Source organism: Pan troglodytes, chromosome 23 (genome assembly GCF_028858775.2).
Source record: "Pan troglodytes isolate AG18354 chromosome 23, NHGRI_mPanTro3-v2.0_pri, whole genome shotgun sequence".
Taxonomy (NCBI): domain Eukaryota; kingdom Metazoa; phylum Chordata; class Mammalia; order Primates; family Hominidae; genus Pan; species Pan troglodytes.
In genome coordinates, this window is record NC_086016.1 from 34,298,975 (window position 1) to 34,326,264 (window position 27,290).

Below are 27,290 nucleotides of genomic sequence, written 5' to 3' on the forward strand. Positions count from 1 at the left end.
AGCTTTTTCAGCTGAACTTACTTCACTCATCGATATACTTAAAGTCACCCTGCTTTGCTGCCTTTCTGTGTGTCTCATCCACATGAAGGCATGCCCTCACAGTCTTTCTGATACATGCCATTGTCTTTTCTATGCTTTGATGGAGAACTCCTTTAAATCACAGAATAATATTGTGTTTTATGGATGATGATTTTTTTCATTCACCTCTTGAACATCTTGCTTCTAGTTTGGGTGGTTATAGATAAAGCTGCTGTAAACATTCCTGTGCAGGCTTTGTGTGGACATAACTTTTCATCTCAACTGAGTATATACCTAAGAGTGCAATTTTTGGATTATATTGTGAAAATATGTTGGGATTCATAAGAATTTGGTAGATTTCATAAGAGAAATCACCTGGTTCTGGTGTTGTCTTTTTTGGAATGTTCTTAATGTTAATTCACTTAATAGGCTGTTTCTAGTGTGACCTTGGGAAGATTATGTCTCTCAAGGAATTGAAACATTTCACCTAGTAATCAAACTGTGGGAATAGAGTCATCCATAACAGTCCTTGATTATCCTTTTAATGACCAGCAGTTTGGTAGACATGGCCCCTCTTTTATTTCTGATATTAGTAATGTGTGTTATCTTTTTTTGCTTTGTTAGCCTGCATATTTATTAATTGTAACAATTACAATTAATAATTACAATAATTAATTGGGGGGAGTTATCATTGTTAATGTAGATGAACACACATCCAGGAAAATGTTACCTATACTGAGCAATGACGGCAACAACTTGTCTTTTCAGTTCTGGATAGGACATAGGCATTTATCCAGCTCTCTGTTCAAATACACACACACACACACACGCACACACGTATACACACACACTCACACTTTTACTATGAATAAAATATATTGCACTCCTATCATTTAGAAAATCATATAATCCAGCTGGGTGCAGTGGTTCATGCCTGTAATCCCAGCACTTTGGGAGGCCGACGCGGGTGAATCATGAGGTAAAGAGTTCGAGACCAGCCTGGCCAACATGGTGAAACCCTGTCTCTACTAAAAATACAAAAAATTAGCTGAGGTTGGTGGTGGGTGCCTGTAATCCCAGCTACTCAGGAGGCTGAGGAAAGAAAGTCACATAATCCATTAGGTGATATTCCAATGTTTATTTAACTCATAACTTCTATAATACATTAATTTGAACTTGCAGAAATAAAAAATAAAGCATTTGGAAATTGATCCCAGAATACAGGACATTTCTATAGGAAACAAGATGTGAACCATAGGACTCAATGAGTTTGATGGTGGCAATAATTAATACTTAGGACTCTATAATCTAATCAAATTAGATTAAGTACAATCAAGAAATGTCCCATATTTTTCTCCTATGACTTTGTATAATGCTTTTACCAAGTAGAGCGTTCCTAAGTCTACCCACCCAAGTAATTTTCTTACCCTGTTTTTTGTTTTTTTGCAGTGGGGGTTTGTTTGGCCTCCCCAGGATGGACTGGAGCATCAGTAGTGCCTGAGTTCATCAAAGGACAGATGCTCAAGACACCCTGATCACCGTTAGGTGGAATTGAAGGAGCCAAAAATGGGCGCAGTGGCTCCTCAGCAGAGACGCTCCTGAATGTATAGACATGGGAACCACCTTCAGCGTCAAAAAAGGAAACGTTCTGCATGCCCATATCCAGAAAAATCCCCACTCGCTGTAACTTGCGGTCTACGAAGAGGAAAGTCAGCGGCACCGTGCTGGCAGAGAGGCGGCTTCCATCCCTCAAACTCACAGTCCAGAATCCACGCTCTGTGGTCAGCTGGATCCTCCCTTTGCGGTGAACAGATTCTCTGCAGACTCCCAGGTCCCATTCTGTGCTTGTTCCCACGTCCACCTCCCAGTAGTGGCGGCCACAGGTAAAGTGAGGGGAGCCCAGGATGCAAACGGACACGTCAAATCTCCCGGCAAGGTCTTGCCGATTCTGTCTGATGTGCCCACTTCGGACGCTCCTGAGGTCGTCAGAAATGAGGAGGAAGTTGTTGGCTGTGTCGGCATCCAAGGTCATATCCACTGTGAAAAGGAAAAATAGTTGCTCAGCAAATGGACAGAAGCCAACCCTATGCCTCTCTTCTACTTCAAAGGCCCAAATATCTCTTGACTTTAGTTTCTTTAATTCTCTTCTTCCCCCAAAATCCAAACTTCATGAGGTAACTTCCCTGACTAGTTCAAATTCTCATAGGTATGCTTTGTGGCAATACCTGACCCTTATTCACAGTAGCAATTCTTATTTTACTTTATGTCATGTGTTTGCTTCATTGGCCTTTTCTTCATTTAGAGTGGAGGGTCTTTGAAGGCACACACCATGCCCCCCTTTCTACCACCTTGATGCATGAACAAATAAATGATAAGACAATGCAAGTGGTCGATATTAAATGATGTTTGTTTCCACATTTTTTTTGCTTCAATTTAAATAGTATCTAGAGCATGATTCCAGGCCTTTGTTTTCCATGTTTGTAAACAAATTAATCGTGTACAGTTCTGACAGCAGATGGAATATCTCTGCAGCTGACAATGTGATGACAGAGGAAGGAGGCAGTGTGATCTGGCCTAGAGAAAATTAATTGTCCAGAACATTCTGAAAAAAAAAAATCTACAGAACATATGATCCTTCAAGTCAAAAAACTGATATGATCACCAATATAGGTTTTATAGATCACAGTAAGACTTGAGGAGACTGATTGCTGTTTGATGGTGAATTAGGGAATGAAATGAATGGACATGGATAAGGAAGGAGGAAGAGGGTTCCAAACATGACTTGGGCAGGGTGAATCTGTCCTCCATATTTCGGCAGAGAGACAGTCAGGTATGGGTAGATGGAAGAGTAGAGATCGTGGGTGTCAGGGCAGAAGCTACCAGTGTCAGGGACATCATAGGGGCCCACCACCATTTATAGGTGTAATTCTGTGCCCAGGCTGACCATAATCTCTTCATGTAAATGTCCCTTTTCCCCAGAGTTATAGAGACGGATAGTATTTTCTGTAGCCAGGACCACTGTTGAAGCCCATGGTGCATGGATGAGGAGACCACTGTCTGAAACTCTCCCCACACTCACAGAAACAAACACCATAGGTGCTCCATTCCCAACTCTTCCCAACCCTGGGGTAAGGTTGTTTGTACAATGGGTGCCAATATTCACCGTGCATTAGAATTACCAGGCCCATTTTAATGTTAGAGTCCTGGGAACCTTTGCTAGAGAGAAATTCAAATTCAGTTGCTCTATGTTTTTGCTACTCAGCAAAGTCCCCAAGCCAGTGGGATCAATCCTGAGACTTCCCAGTTCAGCATCTGCATTTTAACAAGATCCCCAGGTAATCTGAGCACACTAAGTTTAGAGAATCCCTTGTCTAACCCATGACATAGACGTCGGGCTTTTGTTTGTTTTTGTTTTTGACATCACCAGGTGATTCTGTATGTTATCAGGGCTGAGAATCTGATGAAGAAGCATCTCAATTTTAGGTGCCAGACAGCAGCTAATCCCCATGTGGAATGAGGGGCCAACTGCACAAATGATTTTTCCTGGTCTGGTCTTGGGAAGGGGGCAGGGTATACAGATGCCTTACCTTGGAACTTCCGCATCCTTGGGTTCATCTGCAGAATCTTCTTCAGCTTGGGCTCCAGTTCCTTGATGTGGGAAGCCAGCCTCTCTAGCTGCCGATTGCGCCTGATTTTGTTCTTCCGAGAGACCATGGAACAGCAACAGCAAAGTAGATCCTCCCCATGGGGCTCCTTCTGCAGTGAATTGATGCACTTGAAGCAGACGGCGCATCCACACTCCAGGGACATTGGTTTTTCCAGATAGTCTGAGCAGACGGGACAGCTGCTTGCTTCTTGGAAGAGTGCAGCCATGTCCACTGCCAGGGGAAAAGTACACAAGGGAAGAAAATTTCCATGAGGTGAAAGCCTGTTAGTTGTGACAAGTGACAACCTTTTCATGCATAGAGGTATTGTGTTCCAGCTTTGTCACTCCGAGAATAAGACCATGAGTACAAACACTCAAGCACATCCCCCCACCCCCCGTCTTCAGAGATTTGAAGTTCTATTGGGAAAGTCACGAATCATCACTGTGCTCTGAGCTGAGGTGGAGGAAGGGTCCATTCTCCTGGTGACCCAGCAACTGAGCCTGAGCCAGTGACATGGCAGCACCCATGTGAGGAACAGCGAGCTGGGGTCATTTCACCTCCTCCTAGGGGAACCCCAGCAAGAGACTGATTGATGAACATAAGAATTAGGGGCTGGGAGGCCGGGCACGATGGCTCATGCCTGTCCAGCACTTTGGGAGGCCAAGGTGGGTGGATCATCTGAGGTCGTCAAAAGTTCGAGACCAGCCTGACCAACATGGGGAAACCCCATCTCTACTGAAAATACAAAAGAATTAGCCAGGCGTGGTGGCACACGCCTGTAATCCCAGATACTTGGGAGGCTGAGGCAGGAGAATCACTTGAACCTGGGAGGCAGAGGTTGCAGTGAGCCGAGATCCTGCCATTGCACTCCGGCCTGGGCAACAGAGTGAGACACCATCTCAAAAAAAAAAAAAAAAAAAAAAAAAAGAGGGGCTGGATGCAGTAGCTCACATCTGTAATCCCAGCATTTTGCGAGGCCAAGGCAGGAAGATCCCTTGAACCGAGGAGTTTGAGACCAGTCTGGGCAACACAGGAAGACCCCGTCTCTACAAATAATACAAAAATTAGCAGAGAACAGAGATCACGCCAGGTCACTCCAACCTGGACAACAGAGTTAAGACCCTGTCTCACCAAAAAAAAAAAAAAAAAAAAAAAAAAAAAAATCACATCCTTCTCCAGCCTTGGAAATGAATACCAAATTCACTGCCACCACTCTTACACTCCTAGACTGGGGATCCAGGGTGACTGGTTTCCAACTCTGAGGCAGCACTCAGACAGCCTTTGTTGAATTCATTAATTACGAATTTCTCTCATTCATCCCCCAAGGCATAACCCCCATTTCTAGGCATCTAAGGAGGAAAAGCACACACAGGCATGGGCTCACCTCTTCTGCTGGAAGCTCCTCTGTCCTCCAGCTGCTTCCACTGGGCGCTCAGGTCTTGTGGGGAAGGGGCACACGAGGGCCTTTTATTGGTGAGATTCCCACCTCCCACTGGGTCACGCCCTTCCACACCCTCTAACCTGATGAGGCTTTGATTTAATTATAACAGGGAATTAGGTTTTTACTGGTGATATATCTCCAGTTAATTATAACTTCAGTAAATCCTTCATCCTGACAGTGTATTTTTCTTTCATATGAAGGTAAGATTAAATTGCCTTTATATTAAATTAGGCTTACTGTACTAACTTCAAAAGCTTATTTTAGAGATGTTTCCATCAGTTGTCAGTAAAGATAATTCCTGTAATATGTTGTAGGCTTCAAGCTTTCCTTGGAATCCTAAAGTATTAAGTATGATTGGATTTGCAATTTTACAAAATGATTTAAATTCATATACATCAGACTCAAAGGTAATAAGGGCAGGCATTCCATTGAGGAAATTCTAGGTACTTTTTATTTGTTTCCATTGGTTTATTTCCGGTTTTGAAAAAATTTTGTAATTCATAGGAAAAAATTAGATAATTACTATTTTGACAAATGACCATTAAGCTTCTTGGACCTTGAGTACTTCACAGAGTGTTAAGATAAAAGTCACAATTTAAAAAAAAGATGATTTTCTTGTGAAACCTGTGTTTTCAAATAAAAATTGTTACCCGTGAAGTGAGTTGTGCTTTCTTCCATTTGAATCAACCCCGAATCTTTTCGTCTTCATGCCTTTCTGTGTAGTGGGATCTTTACTGCTTTGTTTTCAAATTTCAAATAATTTGAATATAATCTTATCATTTTCCCTATCCCTTTGGCACATATTAAAGGAATTTTCTCTTTTTGCGTAATTAAAAATAAAGACCTAATTTTGGTCAGCTTTAAATATGATTCCTCATGGGATTAGAGGACTCTGAGACACTCAGGTCTTGTTTTGGTTTACTTTTTTTTCCTCTTTACTTTCAGTTGACATGTAATAATTGTACATATTTCTGGCACACAGTAATATTTTGATACATGCATGTGTAATAATCAAGTCAGGATAATTAGCACACTCTAAACATTTCTTTCTTTTCTTTTTTTTGAGACAGTGTCTTGCTCTGTCAGCCAGGCTGGAGTGCAGTGGCACAAACTTGGCCTACTGCAACATCCGGCTCCTGGGCTCAAGCAATTCTCCTGCCTCAGCCTCCTGAGTAGCTGGGATTACAGGCATGTGCCACCATGCCTGGCTAATTTTTTTTTTTTTTTTTTAGTAGAGACGGGGTTTCACCATTCTGGCCAGGCTGGACTTGAACTCCTGACTTTAGGTAACCCGCCCGCCTCGGCCTCCCAAAGTGCTGGGATTACAGGTGTGAGCCACTGTGCCTGACCAGTGTTCCCTTATTTCTATGAGAATATGTAAAGCATTTGGTCAAGGAGAGTTGGTTTTCTCAATGTTGAAGCCAGGCATGTTTTCACAACTAAAAGCGAGGACCTGTCTTAACCAAGGCCTCAATATTGATGGGATTTGGTCTCTGACACATGCACAGGTGACCTGTGTCTGTGAGTGCACCTACAGCTGCCTGGCAGCTCTAGGACATGGCGATTCTCTCAGGTACTTGGCACAGAAAGTCACTGGCCTTCTTTGGAGGACGCATCATTTATAGAAACACTTCTTTATTGGATCCTGGGTCTCGGGTGGAAAACCAGGTCCCACATCAGGACTTTCTCTGTGAGGCTCCCACGTTCTGGGGCTCCAGCTGCTCTCTGAGAGGAAGGTGTGGAGACAGAGAACAGAGCCCAGCCCCACCCAGCCCCTCTTGCATTGTCCCTGCTCTGTAGGGAGTTAGAAAACTGGGGGCACCAGCAGCAGCAGGCCTGTGTCACTGTGGGTGGGGCCAGGGAGGGGCCGAGGGGCATCCTGGGTGAGTCTCTCCCACGGCTCCTGTTTGACTTGCCTATGGCCACTGTCACAAATGACCCCTAATTTAGTGGCTTAAAATAACACACATTTATTCTCTCCCAGGTATGGAAGTCAGAAGTCCAAAATGAGGTCTGAGCTGCTAAGATCAGGGTGCCAGCAGGGCCGGGCTCCTTCCGGGGGCTCTGAGACAAATCCATTTCCAGAACTTTTCCAGCTTCTAGAGGACGCCCCCAGCTCCTGGCCCTTTCTTCTAACTACAAAGCCAGAGCTCAGCATCTTCAGATCTCTCTCCTGATCTTCTCTCCCCCCACTTTCTGTCTTCCTCTCCCTGGACTCCTCTCTCCTTCTCTCTCCCTCCATCCCCACATCTCCTCCTCTCACTGTGACCCTCCTCCTGCCTTCCTCTTTCCCTTATAAAGACCCCACCCTGGAGCCATGCGGAAAACCCAGAATTGTCTCTCACCTCAGGCTCCTTATCACCATCATGTCTGCAAAGTCCCAGTGGCCACACAATACAGCACATAGACAGATCCTGGATTGGGACACTGCAGTCTCTGGGAAGCCTAATTCAGCCACCTCCATCGGAGGCAAATCATGGTGCCACAGGCTCTAGCCTCCAGCATGTGGCATGTAGCTCCTTCTCAGGGCACTGGGCATCCGGGCAGACAAAGCCAGAAAAGCCTAGAACAGGATGCAGAGTGGTAACATTAGAGCGCACCTTGTCATGCTGGCCACTGGGTGGCAGGGGCCGGTTTCAGCGAAGGTACTCACACCCACACTTCAAAGTCCAGCCTCTCCTTTTAGCGCAAGCTGGCCAGGAACTGCGGCCTGGAGTGGGGACTGCAGACACCACAGTGCCCGGGCTTCCCACTCCACAGGAACCGCTGCACCCACCCTGGCTGCACTCCTCGGGAAGCAGGAGCAGCAGAAACTCAACCCCAGCCAGCCCTCCCCACCCAAGTGCGGGTTCCCGTTCCTGATGCCTCCTCCACCCACAGGGCCCTGTAGCCTCCTCGTGTCCACTACTGCGTGCCCGGGGGTCCCAGGCGGTCTCTGCAACACAGAGCAAGAGGAGGCGGGTCCAGGAAGCACCACGGGGCTGGGGCCCCTGCCGCGCTCAGGAAATGCTGTGCGCCCGCCGCACTTGAGCAAGAACAGGAGGAGGTGGCCGGGAAGAGGAGGACCGCTCCTCTCTTGGAGACCACCGCTGTCACTGACACCTCCACCGCCCGCCACCGGCAGTGCAGTCCCAGATGGCGCCCCTAACTCGTCCGTGCCTAGTACATGCAGCACCCAATGGCGCTGGCAGCCTGCCCCCTGCCACGGGCAGCGCAGCCCGGGATAACTCCCCAAACCCGCTCTGTGCTGTGGGCAGTGCAGCCACGGATACCACCCTCAACCAGCCCCTCGCCACAGGAAATGACTCCCGGGATAGCGCCCCAAATCAGCCCCCAGCCTCGGGCAGTGACGCCTGGAGTAGGTCACCCAACCCAACTCCTGCGCGGGCAGTGCAGCACCAGATAGCGCCCCTAAAACGCCTCCCGCCACCGGCGGTGTAGCCCAGGATAGCGCCGCCAACCCGGTACTCGCCGCGGCAGTGTAGCGATAGGGCACCCAATCTGCCACCCACCGCCGGCAGTGCAACCCCAGATAGCGCACCGAACTCACTCCCTGCCGGGCAGTGCAACCCCACATAGCATCCAACCCGCCTCCCCACCCAGCCACTGGCAGTCCGCCCCCGATAATGCCCCATACACGCTCCTGGCTGTGGGCAGTGCAGCCCATGGGTAGCGCCCCCAACCAGCCCCCAGCCATGGGGAGTGATGCCTCGGATAACACACCCAACAAGTTCCCCACCATGGGCACTGATGTCCCAGGTAGCGCCCCCAACCCTTGCCCCTCAGCGACCAGTGCAGCCATGGATAGCGCCCTCAACAAGCCCCTCCACTGCCCCCGCCGCTGCGGGAAATGACGCCCGGGATAACGCACCCAACCCTCCCCCGCCATGAGCAATGCAACACCCACTACTGCTCCTTACACGCCCCCCACTACAGGCGGTGTAGCCAACGATGGCGCCCCCATCTCCCCCTCGCCTCGGGCAGTGTAGCTCCCGATAGTGCATCCAACCCATTCCCTCTGCCCCTCACCTCCCACCGAGTCAACCACCGCCGGCAGTCTAACCCCAAATAGCGCACCCAACCCACTCCCTGCCAGGCAGTGAAGCCCCCCGATAGCACCCAACCCGCACCTCCACCCCCGCCACTGGCAGTCCGCCCCGATAACGCCCCAACACGCTCCTGGCTGTGGGCAGTGTAGCCCATAGATAGAGCCCCCAACCAGCCCCCAGCCAAGGGCAGTGACGCCTCGGATATCACAGCCAACAAGTTCCCTGCCATGCGCACTGATGTCCCAGATAGCGCCCCCAACCCGTACCCCAGCGCGACCAGTGCAGCCACGGATAGCGCCCCCAGCAAGCCACCCCGCGGCTGCGGGAAATGACGCCCGGTAAAGCACCCAACCTTCCCGTGCTGTGGGCAGTGCAACACCCAATACTGCCCCTAATACGCCTCCCACCACCGGGTGGTAGCCCACGATGGCGCCCTCAATCCGCCCCCCCTCCCACCTCGGGCAGTGCAGCTCCCGATCGTGCATTCAACCTGTCCCCCTCCCCGCCCCCTGCCGCAGGCAGTGAGCCCTGGATAGCTCATCCACCCCGCCACCTTTCTACACTCTGGCTGCGGTCTAGTCTCCCTCGCCGCCACCAACGGCAGCGAGCCGAGCCATGCTGCTGCAGGCTTTCAAGCCTCCAGCGTGGGACAGGTGACTCCTCCTCTAACCTAGGCATGGAGCAGATGGGCTGGCAGACGCAGAAGTGCCTGGAATGGCAAGAACCCCTCCCCCCACAGACCGAGGTTATGCAAGTAAGGTTTCTGGACTACATGTTCAGATTGGATGAGAGAAAAACCTCTAGGTCTACTCTGATTGTGCTTTATTTTCATGTTCTGACTGGATGAGAGCAAGTCTTAGGATAACCAATCAGAACAAGATAACAAAGCCCAATCAGAGTAGGCCTAGAGGTTTCTCTCATCCGATCAGACTATGTAGTCGAGAAACTTCATTTGCATTAAACTCAGTATATAAAGGATGCCAAGAGGGGTGGCTCGCCCTTCCAGGCTCATCTGCGTCGGCCTGCGTAGCTGCTCTGTGCCGGGCTTAGAGGAGAAGGAGGAGGAGCCACTTGCCGCGCATGCCAGAGGCTAGAGTCATCTACCGCGCATGCTGGAGGCTGGAGCCTACAGTGGCTCACCTCGCTGCTGCGGTTGGTGGCCGCGAGAGTGACTACAGCGCAGTCAGAATGGTGAAAAGGTGGCAGAATAGGTTCGTTATCCCAGGCCGTACTGCCTGTGGCGTGGGGGGCGGGTTGGGGGCCCTATCCAGGGCGTCACTGCCCGTGTTGGGGGACTGGTTGATTGTGGTACCTCGGGCGTCGCTGCCCGCTGAGGGGAGTGGGGTGGGGGCGCTATCCGGGGGCGCTATCCAGCCTATGGCTGGAGATGGGTTGGGGCGCTATCCCAAGCTGTAATTCCTGAGGCAGTGGGGAGTTTTGGGGGCACTATCTGGGGATGCACTGCCCGCGGCCGGGGGGCGGGGGTGAGTTAGTAGAACTATCAGGTGCTGCAATGCCCTAATGCCCTTGTTGGGGACAGGTTGTGGGGGGCTAGTGGGTGCAACACTGCTGGTGGCGAGGGTGGGTGCTGCTATCCGGTGCTACTCTGCCTGTGGTGGACGGGGGCGGGTGTGATATCCAGGGCATCATTGCCTGCATCTGGGAGCTGGTTGGGGACACTATCCATGGCTGCACTGCCCACAGTGGGGAGCGGGTTGGGGGCACTATTTGGGGCTGCAATGCTGGTGGTGGGGGACGGGTTAGGGTCACTATAGGGTGCTACACTGCTGGCAGTGGGGAGGGGGGTGTTGAGGGCGCTCTCTGGGGGCTACACTGAGACAGGTAGTGGGGGGTTGTTGGGATTGGTACCGGGGCTGGACTGCCCATGGAGAGGGGGTGGGGGGGTGGTTGGGGGCGCTACTGAGGGCCGGGTACACTGCCTGTGGTGGAGGGGTGGGTTGGGTGCTATCGGGGGTCTGTACTGCCTAGCAGGGAGCGGGTGGGTGTGCTATCTGGGGCTGCACTGGCTGCAGCAGGGGCAGGTTGGGTGCGCTATAGGGGGCTACACTGCCCTTGGCAGGGGGTGGTTTAGGTGAGCTGTCTGTGGCTGCACTGCCCGAGGTGGGGAGGAAGTTTGGGTGCTGTCTGTGGCTGCACTGCCCGAGGTGGGGAGGAAGTTTGGGTGCTGTCTGTGGCTGCACTGCCCGAGGTGGGGAGGAAGTTTGGGTGCTGTCTGTGGCTGCACTGCCCGAGGTGGGGAGGAAGTTTGGGTGCTGTCTGTGGCTGCACTGCCCGAGGTGGGGAGGAAGTTTGGGTGCTGTCTGTGGCTGCACTGCCTGGAGGCAGGAAGTGGGTTGAGGGTGCTATCCTGGGCTGCTTCTCCTGGTGGGGAGCAGGTAGGGGCACTATCCAGGGTTGCACTGCCCGGGGTAGGGGGCGATTTGGGTGCCATATTGGGGCATCACTGCCCACAGCAGGGGTCTGGTTGGGGTCGCCACCCATGGCTACACTGTCTACAGCCACTGCCTATGGCAGGGAGCGGGTTGGGGGCGCTATCCCGGGCTGCGCTGCCCAAGGCAGGGGGTGGGTTGCGGGTGCCATTGGTGCTGCAGTGTCCGAGGCAGGGGCGGGTTGGGGTTGCCATCCGGTGCTACACTGCCAGCTGTGGGGGAGGGTCGGGGGCGCTATCGGGGGCTGCACCGTCCCCCTGGTAGTGGGCAGCGGAGGTGTCAGTGACAGCGGTGGTCAGAGGAGGTAAGAGGGACTCCAGTCTCTAGAGGGCCATCTCCTTCTGCTCCTGGCCAGCACACAGCATTTCTGCGGGGATCCTGAGCACGGCCCGGCCCCTAGACCCGCTGTGGTTCCCAGGCGCGCGCCCTCTCACCATGTGTTGCTGAGACCGTCTGGGACCCCTGGGCACACAGTAGCGGACATCACAGAGTGACAGGGCCCTGTGGGTGGAGGTGTCAGGAAGAGGTACCGGCACTTGGGTGGGGAGGGCTGGCTGGGGTTGAGTTTCTGCTGCTTCTGCTTCCTGAGGAGCGCAGCCAGGGGTGGGCCCAGCGGTTCGTGCTGAGTGGGAAGCCCGGACGCTGTACTGTGGTGTCTCCAGTCCCCACCCCAGGCCCCAGTTCCTGGTGAACTTGGGCCAAAAAGGGAGGCTGGACTTTGGAGGGTAGGTGTGAGTGCCTTTGCTAAAACTGGCCCCTGCCACCTAGTGGCCAGCATGACAAGGTGAGACTCTAATGCTACCACTCTCTGCATCCTGTTCTAGGCTTATCTGACTTTGCCTGCCCAGTTGCTCCGTGCCAGGAGGAGGAGCCACTTATTCCATGCTGGAGGCTGGAGCTGGGGGCACCACAGCTCATCTTGCTGTGGTTGGTGATGGCGATGGAGACTACAGAGCACCAGAGCGGTAGGAGAGCAGCAATGGAGACTGCAGAGTGCCAGAGCAGTAGGAGGGCGGCTGGCTGCTGCCTGGGCAAGGGCAGGGCTGCTGCGGTATCCAGGTGGTAGGAGCCTTGTAGGGTGGAGCAGTGGACCGAGGGCAACAGGAACAGTGGTTGTATTGGCATCAGCGCTAGTGGTGGCAGCAGCAGCAAGTCTGGAGGTTGGGAAGGCGGGTAGGAGCGCTGCAGGGCTGACCCGCCTGGCTGGGCCTGGCCTGGGGTGGGTTGGAAGCTGTGGGCCTCTGGGGCAGCGGTGGAGGTGCAGCCTGGGGAAGGAGGAGTCTCCTCCGCTTCCCCTGCAGAATCTGGAGGGCGCCCTCCTCCTGGTAGGTCCTGAGCCAGGCGTGAGTGGCAGCATTGTGTCATTATTAACAAAGTTTGGGTAGCGACTATTTGTGTATCTTTTTGCTTGTTTTTTGTTGGGATAGTCTTGGGCTTTTTTAAATTTCATGAATCAGGGAGGGGAGAAAAGCTGTAATAGGCCTCCTGATTCCCTTGCCTCTTCTTTTTCTTTTCTTCTCCTTATCATCATTTTCTTCTTCCTCTTCATTTTCTTATGCGGCTGCTTCTATTTCTTGTAGCATGTGGAGGAGGGAGTGGGAGATAGAGACCGGGCCCTCTCTAGAAACAGTCACATCCTGGAGGAACGGTGATGTATTTTCTGATGAGGATTTTCATTCATGAGATGTGTGCAGAGTGACCCTGCCTAGGTGCCCAAAAGCCTCCTTGTCTATGGTGTGACTCCAGGCCCAGGAGGCAACCCCGTTTTTGTAGAAGAGCCTGTCCTGGAAGCATCTGTCCTGAGAGCACCTGATGGCACAGTAGGGAGCTGAGAGCAACTGAGTCAGGAGGGACAATGGCCAGCCCCTCCCAGGATTCCTGCCTTGGGCAGATGCTGGCCCACTGACTTACAGCCCAGGGGCTGACAGGGGCATCTTGTCCAAGCCACTGTGGGCAGGTGTTGCCTAGGCAGTGTGGTGTTGGATGACACCGAAGCTGCTGCACAGCCTGGGGTATTCATCTCTGGCAGACTGAGGGCCAGGTACTGCACATCCTGAGGTGTTCATCCCTGCCAGACCGAAGGCCAGGCCCAGGCAGCTCCCCATCCCCTGCCACAACAAGGCCTCATTTTTCCCACAAACCAACTCCATGCACCCATCCTCCAGGCCCCTGAGTATGCCAAGCACCAGGCCCGGTGAGCACTGGTCTCTCTGTGCTGCAGCCACGCACCTGCCTAGGGACCTCCTCCTCACCTTCCTGCCCCTCATGCCAGTTATACCCCACATGCTGTGAGGCTGAAGTCAAGCAGGGAAGCAGCAGAGAAGGCATGGAGAGCGACAAGCCCCACAGCAGGGTGTGAAGGAAGGCCTTTCCAGGTCAGTGTCCTTGTCTAGCCCCCAGGCATGTGCTGCAGGCATTCGGGCCCTTTACTACTTCTTCCAAGGGAACCACAAACAGCCCTGGGGTCCAGGGGGTTATTGGCCAGATCTCCAGAGAGTGACTCCAGGGTCCTGGTCTCCAAGGGAGAAGAGGGTTTGGGGAGAGGCCTTTGGTCAGGCATGTGGCGCATGCTATTCCTGAGCAGGTCGGGCAGCTGGTGCGTGCCTGGCTAATGCAGTTTCTGCTGGGCCCCTCTTCCTGGAGGAGAGTGTGGCCTCTTTCCCAGCTGTCTTTTAGCCAAGATGCACAGAGAGCAGACCAGAGATGCAGGTCACAGCCAAAGCAAGTGGCAAGTGGTGCTGCTTCCCAAGGGACATTGCTGTGGCTGTTCTGTGGCTCTGAGATGCTTGGGGTGCCCACCTGGAGCTGTGAGCTGGCCTGGCAGGCCTGGGAGGGCCCTATGGGCTCTTTTGAAAGTTCACTTTTGTTGAATTTTACATAGAATCTTCCCATGTCCACTCCCCAGTACTCTTTTCTGCTGTCCCCAGACAGTGCCAACAGAGGCCATGTGCTGTCTAAATATGTCCGCAGGCACTCGGTGCAGGGTCCTGGCCTGAGGGGGCATGAGGCCAGCATCCCTCACTTTAGGACCGGGAAATCAGTTCTCAGGCTTCCAAAACAGCTGAGACAGCTGCCACTTCCTGTCACTTAAGCCTGGTCTCCGTACCTCACTTTCCTTCTGGGACCGCAGTGCCTTCTTCCTGCAAGATACTGGTGTTCATGTCACTAGCTCTGGGACTCGGGAGGAGACTGAGGCACACAGACGCTCAGTTGTAATCACACGGGCTCAGGGTGAGGTCCAAAGTTAACCGGCACGTGGCTGAGATCTCAACCATAAAGTTTCTAATTCTGAAGTCAGGCTCTGGGGTGGAGTGAGTGTGTGCTTGGTACGTGGCTGAGTCTGTGATGGTCAGCCCGTGTGAGGGGAGGATCCGGTCAAATGAGCAAAGGCACCATCCCAGGCACAGAATGTGCATCCTGTGGTTGTCGGGGGGAGTCTGTCAGAGTCTTATTCTGGACTAGAGTCAGGACTGGGTCCCATAAGGTCAGGGCAGGGTGAGTGTGACCTTGGGGCTACAGGCAAGGCCAGGCATCCAAGGGGTCTCCACTGCCCCAAACAACCCCATCCTGCCAGGCCCCACTCCCCCTGTCCCTCCCTCCCATTGTTCAGTCCCCTCGCCCCCTCACCATGGGCACCTGCAGTCTCATTCAGAGACACCCTCATCTTAGAGTCCCTGATGGTGGGGAGTTTGGCCCCTCAGAGGCCTTGGTTGCTTTGGTCAATCCATAATGCCTGGGCCTGGGACCCTCACCGTTTCTTGTTCATCAGGGACACAGCAGCTGTGAAGGCAGCTGCCTTCACCAGAGCAGCGATGTAGCCCAGCAAGGGCAGGGACAGAGACGCAAGGTCTGGGGGATTTTTCCACAATGCTGCAGAAAGAAAGTCCCTGTGGAGCTCAGTCTCAGCCATCCCTGCCCCAGCTGTGAGCTGAACTGAATTTCAGGCATCTCAGAGTCCCTTCACCTTTGCATGACCCATTTCCAGGACATGACAGCTCAAGCCCATGGGAGAGGGGATCACCCAGGTCTCCCTCATCTCCATGGACCTCCTGGGCACATTGCCAGGGTCCACTCCACCCCTGGACGCTGTCCCCAAGCTTCACCCTCTTTTTATAAGTTGTACGTGTTTATTATGAAGATCTTTGAACACAAAAATAGGGAGATGAAAGAATAATAATGTCCCCAAGGTTCCCATCACCGAGTCCCCATAATTTTTGATTTTCAAATAATGTTGACTCACCCACAACAGAGTAAACGATTCCCTCAGACAATAGTCTGAAGCAAATGCGAAAGCCATCACAAACTTAAATGGAGAGAATCAATGATTTCTTGACACGAAAAAACAGTTAACGAGGGTCTCACCAAATGTCTTGTGAATTTCATTGTGTATATTTTTAGTTGACTTCGTGGTGCGTTATGTATTTGTGGATTTAACTTTAGTTTCTATGTGGAGTAAATACTTGATGTTATCAGTGGTGAATGTGTTTTTAGGCCCATTCTATCTGCAGCTGTCTCCCAAATGGCTGTCAGGCTTTTCCTGGCAAGGCAGGAGTGGCAGGAGCGGAGAGCTGGTCCTGAGACCCTCCCACGGTCAGGATGCAGCCACTGCCTCCCTGAGCAGGAACCCAGTGCTTCCTTTAGCTTCTCTTTTCCTGAAAAATTGTTCTAGCATCAAGAGACTCAGTGGGGTTCAGGCTGGACATTGGCATAACTGCTTCCTAGGACATGTGGTTACTTCCAGCAAAGCCACCCATGTTCATCATTCTTTTAGTGACGTTAGCTGTGTTTGATGATCGATAACTTTGTGCTTCAGATAAGAAGGAAGACAGAGGGTTGAGGCTTCCGTTCACCTCCTCGTGAGTGCTACAGTGTGTCGGTGAAGGGAGGGCCCAGCAGCTGTGCTATGAACCTAGGAGTGTGCTTCCTGCTTTGGAAAAAAAGAGGAAAAGTAGTTTCTTCCCTTTTATTCACCACTTTGATAATGGACGATCTGGTGCTTGGCCATACTCGAGGGTGAACAGAACAACATAGAGCCAGAGTGAGCTCCAGCATGTGAGGACATCTGACATGTGGGATCCACTGCGGTTATACTGAATTGGTGATCATGATGTGGCTACAAAACATAAACATTTGCCCACTGAGCACCTCCTCAGGGGGCACCTCATTTTCTTTCATTGCTCCGGAAGCTTCAGTGGCTCCTGATTTCTCAGAGGATGAGAGGTCCTGTCTTGTCATGTCCCTTTCCTGCCCCAGGCCTGGGATCCCCCACTGATCCCACTTCCCTTAGTAGGAGGAGGTATTTAAGGACCACACTCTGGAGACTCTCTCATGTCCCCCATTTGAATAAGGAAATGGTAGCCATCACCCCACCTGACCTACCCAATGTAAACCAGATTGAGAGGTCCAGGGATCAAGGATGGAGCTTCCATTTTGTTGAGGGGGACCAGCCGGGCCTCACTGGCCAGGGCCGTCCCAACTGGGTCAAGACCTGGGAAGATGGGGCTGAAACTCCTGGAGTCAGGGCTAGGTTAATGGGAAGGTTCCCAGGACACTGCACTCTAGGGTAACCAGCTTCTCCCTGGAGGGAGAGGGTACTCTCTGCATCACCCCATGGTATCAACAAGCAATCAGTGTTGAGTCAGCTCCCTTAGGGAGACCAGGTATCCCTGTCCATGAAAATTCCTCCTAGTGGCATAAATGCCCTCTGATAAACTCATCCCCATGACTGCATGATGGTTGGTGGGAAAACCAAACCCAAGACGCCGATGTCCTCCAGGGATCCTGCTGCTGGTCACAGGATGTCACTTGTCCCCTTATCTTTGGGGGTGAGGGTGAGGGGTGTGTGGACTCAATGAGCAGATGCCACCAGGGGGAGTGGCCAGAGCTTCCTTCCTCACAGCTGCAGTGGGGGCTGGGGGTAGGGGCATCCCAGGGAGTGGTTTTTGTATGAGCCTGTGTCACAAAGTGGCGCTGGGTCTGCTGGCGGGCCTCCTGATGGTTCATGCCTGTGCCCACGGCAGCAGGTGGGACAGAACAATCCTCAGGCTCCCAGGTGCTTGCCTGGAAGTGCAGCGGCGGCGAGTGGGGCAAGTCTTCCCTCAAGCCCTGGGACAGTATCTGGGTGGGCTGGTTCCCAGACACAATGAAGGTACGTGCAATTGTGTGTCAGCCCTGCTGCTGGGGGTGGGATGTGGGGTTGCTGTCAGTGGCAGCAGCCACAGGCAGATGGCTCTCAGGCTCATGCACTTGGGTTTCCTTTGTCATGGAGCTGGCCTCCTTGGTGCACTGCATTGCCCATTCCCTGGGGTGTAGGACTCTTGTGTGGGCTAGAGTGCTGGAGACCCGGTCACACCGCTGGTCTAGCCGGCATCATGCTGCTGTAGCCCTCTAAGTGGATAAGGGGAGATGTCAGGGGGGCTCTAGGGATGTGGAGATGCAGGGCTGTTGGGCCCCAGGGCAAGAGGCAATCCTCATGGGGGCTGGGCTCTCAAAATGGCATGTGCTGGAGCTGCTTGGATCTAAAGTGAGTGTGTGGTACCCAGCACGACTCCCTCTCTGGAACAATGCCATTGCGTGGACAAGTACAGGCAGCATCCTATGCTGTCTCAGGGCCCACAAGAGCTGAGGGGCTCTCCCATGGCCAGGGTTGCAGGAATCTGTGGTGGGAATGTGGACCCCTGGGAATCTCTCACTTACCTTTTCCCCTGCACTGGGGAGCTCATCTGGTCTTGCTTTTCTCTCCTTCTATATCTTGGATGGTTCTGTCACTTCCCCGCTGAATTCCAGCATTCTCTGTTAGATGCTCTATTTGACATGTGATTATCTGTTTTGCTCCTTCTTTGTGGAGGAGACGAATGTTGGGCACCTCTAGTCAGTCACCTTGAAGTTGGCCTGTTGGTCTTTTTATTCCGGATACAACTCCTTTGTCAGACATGTGCGTACTCTAAGTATTTTCAGTTATTTTGTGGGTTGTTTGGTCATTTCCTTTAAGGTGACTTTTGTTGGCTAGAAGTTTTCAGTTTTGATGTAGTCCAATATATTGCTTTTTTCTCCTATGATTGGTAATTTTTGTGTCCTCTGTATGAAGACATTGTCTATTCCAAGGAGGTTATATATATATATATACACACACACACACTATATATATATACACACACTATATATATACACACTATATATACACACACACTATATATATACACACTATATGTATGTGTGTGTATATATATGTATACATATATATCTATATATATAGCAGGGAAGCCCAAGTCTGTTTCTTCCTATCCAAATGCAGTTCAACAGTTAGGCTTACTTGTCTCTTTCTCATTTATTTATGGGAGCTCTTTTTTTCCTGTTTTGTAATATCTTTTGGACTCCACATTTTCAATTTCATTTGCACTGTCTTTTGATATACAAAATGTGTTTATTATTTTTAGGTTTCCTGTTTTAAGAATGTTCCTCACCTTAAACCACTTGATAGAAAAATAGGAAAAGGTTATAAATAGGCAACTAATTGAAGTTAAAATAACTGATTAGTTAGCACTCCCGTGAGATTTTTCACCAAGGGAATTAGCAAGATATATATATTTTTTGAAAAAGCAACAACTTTTGTTGCTACTGAGCCTGCAGGGGAAACGGTCCTCCTGCTTGTTCCCTGTTGATGGGAATATGAATTGCTTCAACTTTTTGGAAAGTAACTAATCAGTATCTATTAAAAGTGTAAGTAAACATAACTATGGCTAAGTTATACCACTACAAAGATTCTGTCCTGTAGAAATGAAACCATCCAGTGTAAAAGATGATTGCTACAACACTATTCGTGGTGGCAAAGAGTACTTAACTTGAATGTCCATCTGAAGGGGAACTGTTGGCTGGATGCAGTGGCTCATGCCTGTAATCCCAGTGCTTCGGGAGGCTGAGGTGAGTAACTTGAAGTCAGGAGTTCAAGACCAGCCTGGGCAACATGGCAAGATCCCATCTCTGAAAAAAAATAGGGTGTGGTGGCATGTGCCTGTAGTCCCAGATACTTGGAAGGCAGAGGCAGGAGGATTTCTTTGGCCCAGAAGTTGTTCTTTTAATTTCTGGCCTTACTGAATCATTGGGCCCAGGAATTGCAGGCTGCAGCAAACCATGATAGTGCCACTGCATTTCAGCTTGGGTGACAGAGCAAGAACTTGTCTTAAAAAAAAAAAAAAAAGAAAGAAAAGAAAAAGCGGGAATTGCTAAGGAAATAAAATACATTCAATATTATAAATTAGGCAGAAATTAAAATAAATACATTTGATCTAATTAGTTAGGCTTAGTAATGTCCACAATGCAGTATAAAGAGAAAAAAGTAAATTGCAATATAACGTAGGATTTCAGTATGTCATTTCAAACAAAACAGACAACAAAACCCTGAAAAGACAATTGAAAGTAAGTCACAAAACCCAGAAGTCATAAGAGAAAAAGAAACAATTTGACTAAATATAAATTAAAGCTTCTGTACAATGAAAGACAACATAAAGTTACAAGGCAAGACATAGACTTTAAGACAAAATACTTGCTATTCATATGCAAATAATAAATATATAGACTACGTAAAGAATATCTGTAAATGAATTAGAGAATTGGTAAAGGATATCAAGTAATTCACAGAAAAAATATGAATAGCTAATAAATACATGCAAATATATACAATCTCACTAGTAAGTGAAGAAATACCAATTTAAAAAATGAAATTATTTTTCAATCATCAAATTGACAAAAATTCACTATGATTGGTAATATACCCTGTAGTCAAGCATGTGAGTAAATAAAAACTCTCATATACTGATGAGAATATAAATTGGCAAATCCTTTTTGAAACATAATTTTTAATCAAAATATTAATGCTTGTACACTTTGCTCCAGTATTCCATTTCTAGGAAAATAAAGAAAATAAAACTAGCAAATATGTCAAAAGATGATTATACAGGTATGTCTATTTGAGTATTGTAGATAATAGCAAATAATTGAAACCAACATGAATGCTCCTTAGTAGAAAAGTGGCCAAATTATAGTGAACTATCCTATGGAACAATAGTGCAGCTGTAAGAAGAATGAGAGAGATCTATTTGTACCGATAGGCAAAGATCTCCAAGATATATTTTACATGTAAAAGCCAGTCACAAAATAACACATAAAGGAAGATTGCATTTTGTAAATGTATGTGTATGTTTACATATGTATATAAATTAATAGAAAAATTACTTACTAGAACATATGCTTTAACTTGTCAACACTTCTTTGGGAAGTTAGTGACAGTAGATGAGAGGATTAGGTTGTCAGTGAAGAGTATTATATTTAATTCTACAGACCCAAGGGCATTGTTCGAATTTTTATAACAATATGATGGATATGTTTCTTTAATTTTCATTATTTTTACCCAGGAAGAGACAGTCTCCAGCATGTGCTGAAAGTGCTCTCTCTTCCATGTTTCTTTTTTGAGATGGAGTCTCACTCTGTCACCCAGGCTGGAGTGCAGTGATGAGGTCTCGGCTCACTGCAACCTCCGCCTCCCAGGTTCAAACGATTCTCCTGCCTCAGCCTCCTGAGTAGCTGCGACTACAGGCGTGTGCCACCACACCCAGCTAATTTTTTGTATTTTTAGTAGAGACAGAGTTTCACTATGTTGGCCAGGCTGGTCTCGAACTCCTGACCTCGTCATCTGCCCTCCTCATCCTCCCAAAGTGCTGGGATTACAGGTGTGAGCCACCGCGCCCGGCCCTCTTCCATGTTTCTTACGTAATTTATTAAAACATATTTTAGTTTGTTGACTTGCTTACAAAAAGGTGTGTTTTAAACCTCTCTACAATTCTACATAGAGATAATTGTCATGCACTGTGTTAAAACAGAAATAAAGACAGAGAAATATGTATATTCAAGGATGCTAATAAATGTTAATATCTAAAATTGGATTGTGATAATTGTTGCAAAACTCTGTGAATATATTAAAATACACTGAATTATATGCTTTAAATAGATACATTTTATAGTATGTGAATTATATTTTAATGAAGCAGTTAAAAATCAATGGTTTGATGTTTTAGTATTCAGTGACAAATGGCTTTAAGATGTAAGCAATAATTTCCAGTATATTTAAAAGATATTTACAATGGATATTTCTAGTTCACCCCCCTGTCAACTATTAGAAAACATTTTTATATTTTAAATCCTTGAAATAACTGAGTGAAGGTCGCTTCATAGGAGAAGTCACTGTGGTGTAGATGAGAAGGTTACTAGGTGAGGCAGAGTTGGAAGAGGCATTCTTTTCAAATGGAAATCTCTGGAAACTTCAGAAAGCAAGTATGAGGTAGGGAAATTTGCCTGGTGTATTAGTCTGTTCTCACACTGCTAATAAAGACATACCCAAGACTGGGTGATTTATAAAGGAAAGAGGTTTAATGGATCCACAGTTCAGCATGACTGAGGAGGGCCTCAGGAAACTTACAAGCATGGTGGAAGGGGAAGTAAACACGTCCTTCTTCGCAAGACGGCGAGAGAAAGAAGTGCAAAGCGAAGTAGGGGGAAGCCCCTTATAAAACCATCAGAAACCATCAGATCTCATGAGAACTCACGATCACAACAGCAGCAGCATGGGGATGACCGCCCTCACAATTCAATTACCTCCCACCAGGTCCTTCCCACAACGCGTGGAGATTATGGGAACTACAATCCATGATGAGAGTTGGGTGGGGATACAGCCAAACCATATCACCTGGTCATTTTCTTTTTAAGGCTTCACATATAAGTGAGATCCTATAGCATTTGTCTTTCTGTGTCTGGCTTATTTCACTTAGCATAATGTTCTGCAGGTTCATCCACATTGTTGCAAGTGGCAGGATTTCCTTCATTTTTATGTCTGAATCGTATTCCATTATGTATACATACAACATTCTCATCATTCATCCATCACAGCACACTTAAATTGTTTCTGTATCTTAGCTCTTGTGAACAGTGCTGCACTGAAAAGTTGAACTCATAGAAGCAGAGAGTAGATGATGGTTGCCTGGGGCGAAGGGGTAGGTAACTGGGGAGGTATTAGTCAGAGTACAAACATTCATAAGATGCATATATTCTGAGGGTGCAAAGGATAGCATGGTGACTGTAGCTAATAATACTGTATTGTGTGCTTGAAATTTACTAAGAGTCTATCAGTTGTTCTCACCACACACACAGAAAAGGTAAACATGTGAGGTGATAGATGTGTTAGTTAACTTGATTGTGGTTACTGTTTCAGAATGTATACATATATCAAATCATCACGTTGTACATCCTAAATATAAACCATTTTCATTTGTTTACTATACCTCAATACAGCTGGAACAATAGAATTTAGACCTGTGTGTCTTGTTTACACACGTAGAGGTCACTTCACAGTTTTATAAATTATCAACTCTTAGTGACACAAAGGAACAACAAAAGCAAAATATCAAGTCTGTAGTCATCTCATTAGATAAAATTACCAACTGCTCTTTTTTTTTTTTTTTTTTTTTTGCCACACAACATACTATAAAATGAAAATGGCCGGGCACCGTGGCTCACGCTTGTAATCCCAGCACTTTGGGAGGCCGAGGCAGGTGGATCACGAGGTCAGGAGATCGAGACAATCCTGCCTAACACGGTGAAACCTCGTCTCTATTAAAAATACAAAAAATTAGCCGGGCGTGGTGGCGGGCGCCTGTAGTCCCAGCTACTCGGGAGGCTGAGGCAGGAGAATAGCGTGAACCCGGGAGGCGGAGCTTGCAGTGAGCCGAGATCGCGCCACGGCACTCCAGCCTGGGAGACAGAGCGAGACTCCCTCTCAAAAAAAAAAAAAAAAAAAAATTAAAATCACTAAAATTATCCTTTGGTTCATTATTAAGAATTATTCATTATTCTAATGGCTCAGATAGAGTTCAGGCATAGTAGCCGTGAATAAAGACCGTCACAGCCAGGAGGAGGATGGCGTTGATGTTCACTATTGTCCTCCACAAGGGCCTCTCAGACGTGTCTGTGAGCTTCTTGCTCAAGGCTTCCTCCTCCTCCTTGGTTAGCTTGGGTCCCTTCTGCAAACCGCAGAACAAGTCATAAGCTTTCTTGAGGCATCCACGTGATTTCTCAGGATAATCTGGAACAAAGATAAGCAAATGATTGCAGAAGATCTAGATCACAAAGGAACTAGAAATCCTTGTCAGTGTAGTACCTATGACTGTAAAAAATGATTACAATCAGCTGGGAGTGTTAAGAGGAATCCCTGAGAAAATGCAGATAAATTTAATCATATAAAAACAGGCAACTTTTGCATGGCACGAAGTTCAATGAACAAAGTAAAAACAAATGACAAAATGGGGGAAACGTTCGCATATTCTATTACAAAGGGTTTAATATCTTTAATATATAATGGGTTTCTAAAAATAGGTAAGAAAAGGCTATCAACAGCCCCATGTCAGCATGTTAGAGAGATGAATAAACAGTTGAAAGAAAAAAGACACATGGTTCTCAAGCCCACTCAAAAAAGAGAAATGTAAACTAAACCTATACCACTTTCTCATCTGTCAGTGGGAAAAATACAGGAGTTTCACAACATACTGTGTTAGTGAGTTTGCATGGAAACAGGCACTCTTCTATATTGTTGCTAGGGAAGCAAGTCCCCTCTGGAGAGGAATTAGTAGCGTATTGCAAAATCATATAGGCATGAACCCTTTGACCCAACAACGGAACTCCACAGAATCTATCCCCAGCTTACACTGGCAAAAATACAGAAAGACTCATGTATATGGCTATCTGTTGCAGCACTGGAAAATTTAATACTTCTAAACTCAAATGTTTATAAAAATCACAATTAAGGTAAGATTATATTTAAAAAGAAATGATAGTGAAAATTATACAAATTAAAAGCTGTGAGATTTAAAACAGTATTACTTTGAGGGAAATGTATATGGTCTTATTTATATAGAAAAGAAAAATCAAAAGAAAAGTCAAATTTCCAAATTTACCAGAAATGAATGAGTTAATATCCGACTTAGAAAAAAAAAAAAAAAAGAAGAATAAACCTAAATAATGTAAATGGAAGAGAATACAAATAAAAACAGAAAGGATGAAATAGAAAAGAAGGAAAATAATAGAAATGACAAAGCCAGAAGTTAGTTCTTTGAGAAAAGTAAACTAGACAAATCTTTAGTAAGATTAAGAAAAAAGATAAATCACAAAATATACTAGAGATTGAAAGGATAACACAACTATAGAGGCAGCACAGATGGATAAGTAGACACTATGAATAACTTTATGCCAATATATTTGAAATGTGCACTAAATGGGCACAATCCTAGAAATGTATAATTTTCCAAAAACAATTAATGAAAAAATAGAAACTCTAAATAGTTCTATAGCCATTATATAAATTTGATCAGTAATTAAGATGTGCAACACACACACACACACACACACACACACAGCCCTTATGGTATTATTGGCAAAATACCAAAATTCAATGGCAACATTATTTTAATCTTATTGAAATATTTTCATAAAATGGAAAAATGGGCTAATTTCTGATTCATGCTATGATAACTCTATGATCTGAATACCAAAACCAAAGACTTAGTACAAAACCAGAAAATGATAGGCCAGTCATACTCAGGAATGCTGATATAAAAAATCAAAAGGAACAGAAAGCACTGACTCTTCACTTTGAAGAAACCAAACCAAAACAGACAATTATTGTCCAGTTTAAGACAACATATTGTGAAGTGCTAAACCTTATCTGAGGTTTAAAAAACATTAGGTAAACAAAGAGCCAGGGGGATGACTGATGGAGAAGTTTTCATGAAGGAAGTGAGATTAGAACTTAGTTTTAAAGAACAAGCATTTTTTTCCCCCTTGGACAGAAGGTAGAAATATTCTAGGGAGCTTGGCGCATGTGGAAAAGTGAGAAAACCTGTCTGCCTGGAATAGAGGGTATGTTAGAGAAAATACTGAGAAATAAAGTTGGAGAGAAGGTGGGGCTAGATGCTTATTTGCAGACAATCAAGATTGAACACTTACTATGTAACTAGGAACAGGCGAGTCTGTAACTGATTGTCATCTCAGTAACTATGGATGGATGATGGGAGGACAAACCAACCAATGGACAGGCAGATGAATAGATGGATTTAATATGTTGTCTTGGTTTTTGGAAAGGTAAAAATTTAAAGTTTCAGTTTGTCATAAATCTAACAGGCTTTTCGGAAGCTGGATTTAATGACATTAAAAGAAAACCATAAACAAGCCTGTGCACAGAGTTCCTACATGAAAACCAAATGTAAACCAAATATTACCTTCTTCAACGCCATCATCTGTTTCTTCCTGACTTTTCTCTTCTGCATCTATATCGATTCGCTCCTCTGTACTGTTCCGAAGAACCCAGCACAGGCGGTACAGCTGAACAGGGACCATACAAAAGTGCATTAGTAATAGGCAAATGTTTGCAATAATATAATGGAATGGTACCTTTGTTTATTGTCTGGTTTTTTAAAAAAATCAAACCGTACAGGAGAATATAGATCACAAAGAAAAGGCCTCCTACCACACTCACTCACCAAAACACACTAATCATTTTAAATTTTTTTCTGTTTTTAATTCTTTCTGGTTGCTATTTAGAACTTCAAATGATATACTTAAAAATACCTACTCCTGGATTTGTAATTTCAGCAAAGTTGAAGATTTAGCTAACCTACACTATACCCCAGCTTCACTCATTGTCCTTAACATCCAACAGTTATTAGCCACATCATGATTTCCTTCAGTTTATCTAGTGGTTGCTTTTATAACTTTCAAACTATCTTCTTAAATTCTATTTCTGGATCCATCACATTTGGCTGGTATCTATGTACTATTCTTGAATTCCAGTTGCAATTAGTACCCTTACACACTCCTTTTCCTAAACCATCTCCAAACTTCTGTCAGCTATACCATTATTTTAAACTATTATGCTTTATATAATTATTATTTTCTGTAAATATATTAAGATTTCCATGGTTAGTCTGTACGTTGATTTAAGCATTTGAAAATAAATAGAATTGATGCTGTATGTACTGATTGGACACAAGCAAATATCAGCCCTGGGTCATTCTAAGGAAATTGCTCCAAGTATCAATGTTTTTTTTGTTTGTTTGTTTTGTTTTCAATAAGAAGGAGTTTCTATCTTGTTGCCCAGCTGGAGTGCAATGGTGCGATCTCGGCTCACTGCAACCTCCGCCTCCTGGGCTCAAGCAATTCTCCTGCCTCAGCCTCACGAGTAGCTGGGATTACTAAAGGTGACTGCCACCACGCCCGGCTAATCTTTGTATTTTTAGTAGAGACAGGGTTTCACTATGTTTTTGGCCAGGCTGGTTTCAAACTCCTGACCTCAGATGATCCACCCACCTTGGCCTCCCAAAGTGCTGGGATGACAGGTGTGAGCCACTGCACCCAGCCTATCAATGGTTTTTAAACCTTTATAATCTATCATATTCTAAGTTATACCTCATTTTAATTTGGCTCATGACTTTCTTGTACAAATTTACTAGAATTTGTAATTGGTTTTATTTGTTCTTGATGTAACATATGCCTTTACCTTCTCACTAAGATTCCTAATCATGTCTTCATAAGCTCTTATTCACAGGATTTCTTGTATTAGATCCACTTTCTTTGTTAAAAACTCTCT

At 47.2% G+C, this 27,290-nt stretch overlaps 2 protein-coding genes across 17 annotated transcripts in view; both read right to left on the bottom strand.

The window, feature by feature from the left end:
* Positions 1-1,136: 1,136 nt before the first annotated feature.
* Positions 1,137-10,193, bottom strand: RFPL2 (ret finger protein like 2). Of its 16 annotated transcripts, none has more exons than XM_001152232.7 (5): positions 9,826-10,193; positions 7,452-7,669; positions 5,050-5,103; positions 3,606-3,896; positions 1,137-2,055 (listed from the first exon to the last, which is right to left on the bottom strand). In XM_001152232.7, the coding sequence occupies exons 4-5, from the start codon at positions 3,889-3,891 to the stop codon at positions 1,442-1,444; spliced, it is 900 nt and encodes a 299-aa protein (XP_001152232.2). In that variant the 5' UTR covers positions 3,892-3,896; positions 5,050-5,103; positions 7,452-7,669; positions 9,826-10,193; the 3' UTR covers positions 1,137-1,441. The 16 variants fall into 16 exon arrangements, with proteins under 16 accessions (XP_001152232.2, XP_016794540.2, XP_063664303.1 ...); XM_016939051.2 differs by having other exon boundaries at positions 5,050-5,195; XM_063808233.1 differs by having other exon boundaries at positions 9,612-10,193.
* A 13,282-nt stretch (positions 10,194-23,475) lies between these two features.
* SLC5A4 (solute carrier family 5 member 4) overlaps positions 23,476-27,290 on the bottom strand; it is a 36,784-nt gene continuing 32,969 nt past the window's right edge. The window contains exons 14-15 of the mRNA XM_525573.8: positions 25,924-26,026; positions 23,476-23,735 (exon numbers count right to left, since the gene is read on the bottom strand). Coding sequence (XP_525573.6) covers positions 23,524-23,735; positions 25,924-26,026 — 315 coding nt within the window. The 3' untranslated portion in view covers positions 23,476-23,523. The remainder of the gene's footprint in view (positions 23,736-25,923; positions 26,027-27,290) is intronic.

What these genes read in the sequence shown, in the direction of transcription:
- RFPL2 (XM_016939051.2), bottom strand. Translation starts at nt 7,570, where the DNA reads ATGGAGGTGGCTGAATTAGGCTTCCCAGAGACTGCAGTGTCCCAATCC. An exon ending in ATGGTGATAAGGAGCCTGAG is followed by an intron (nt 5,196 to 7,451) that starts GTGAGAGACAAT and finishes ATTAAATCAAAG; the next exon opens with CCTCATCAGGTTAGAGGGTG. An exon ending in AAGGATGCGGAAGTTCCAAG is followed by an intron (nt 2,056 to 3,605) that starts GTAAGGCATCTG and finishes TCCTTTTCACAG; the next exon opens with TGGATATGACCTTGGATGCC.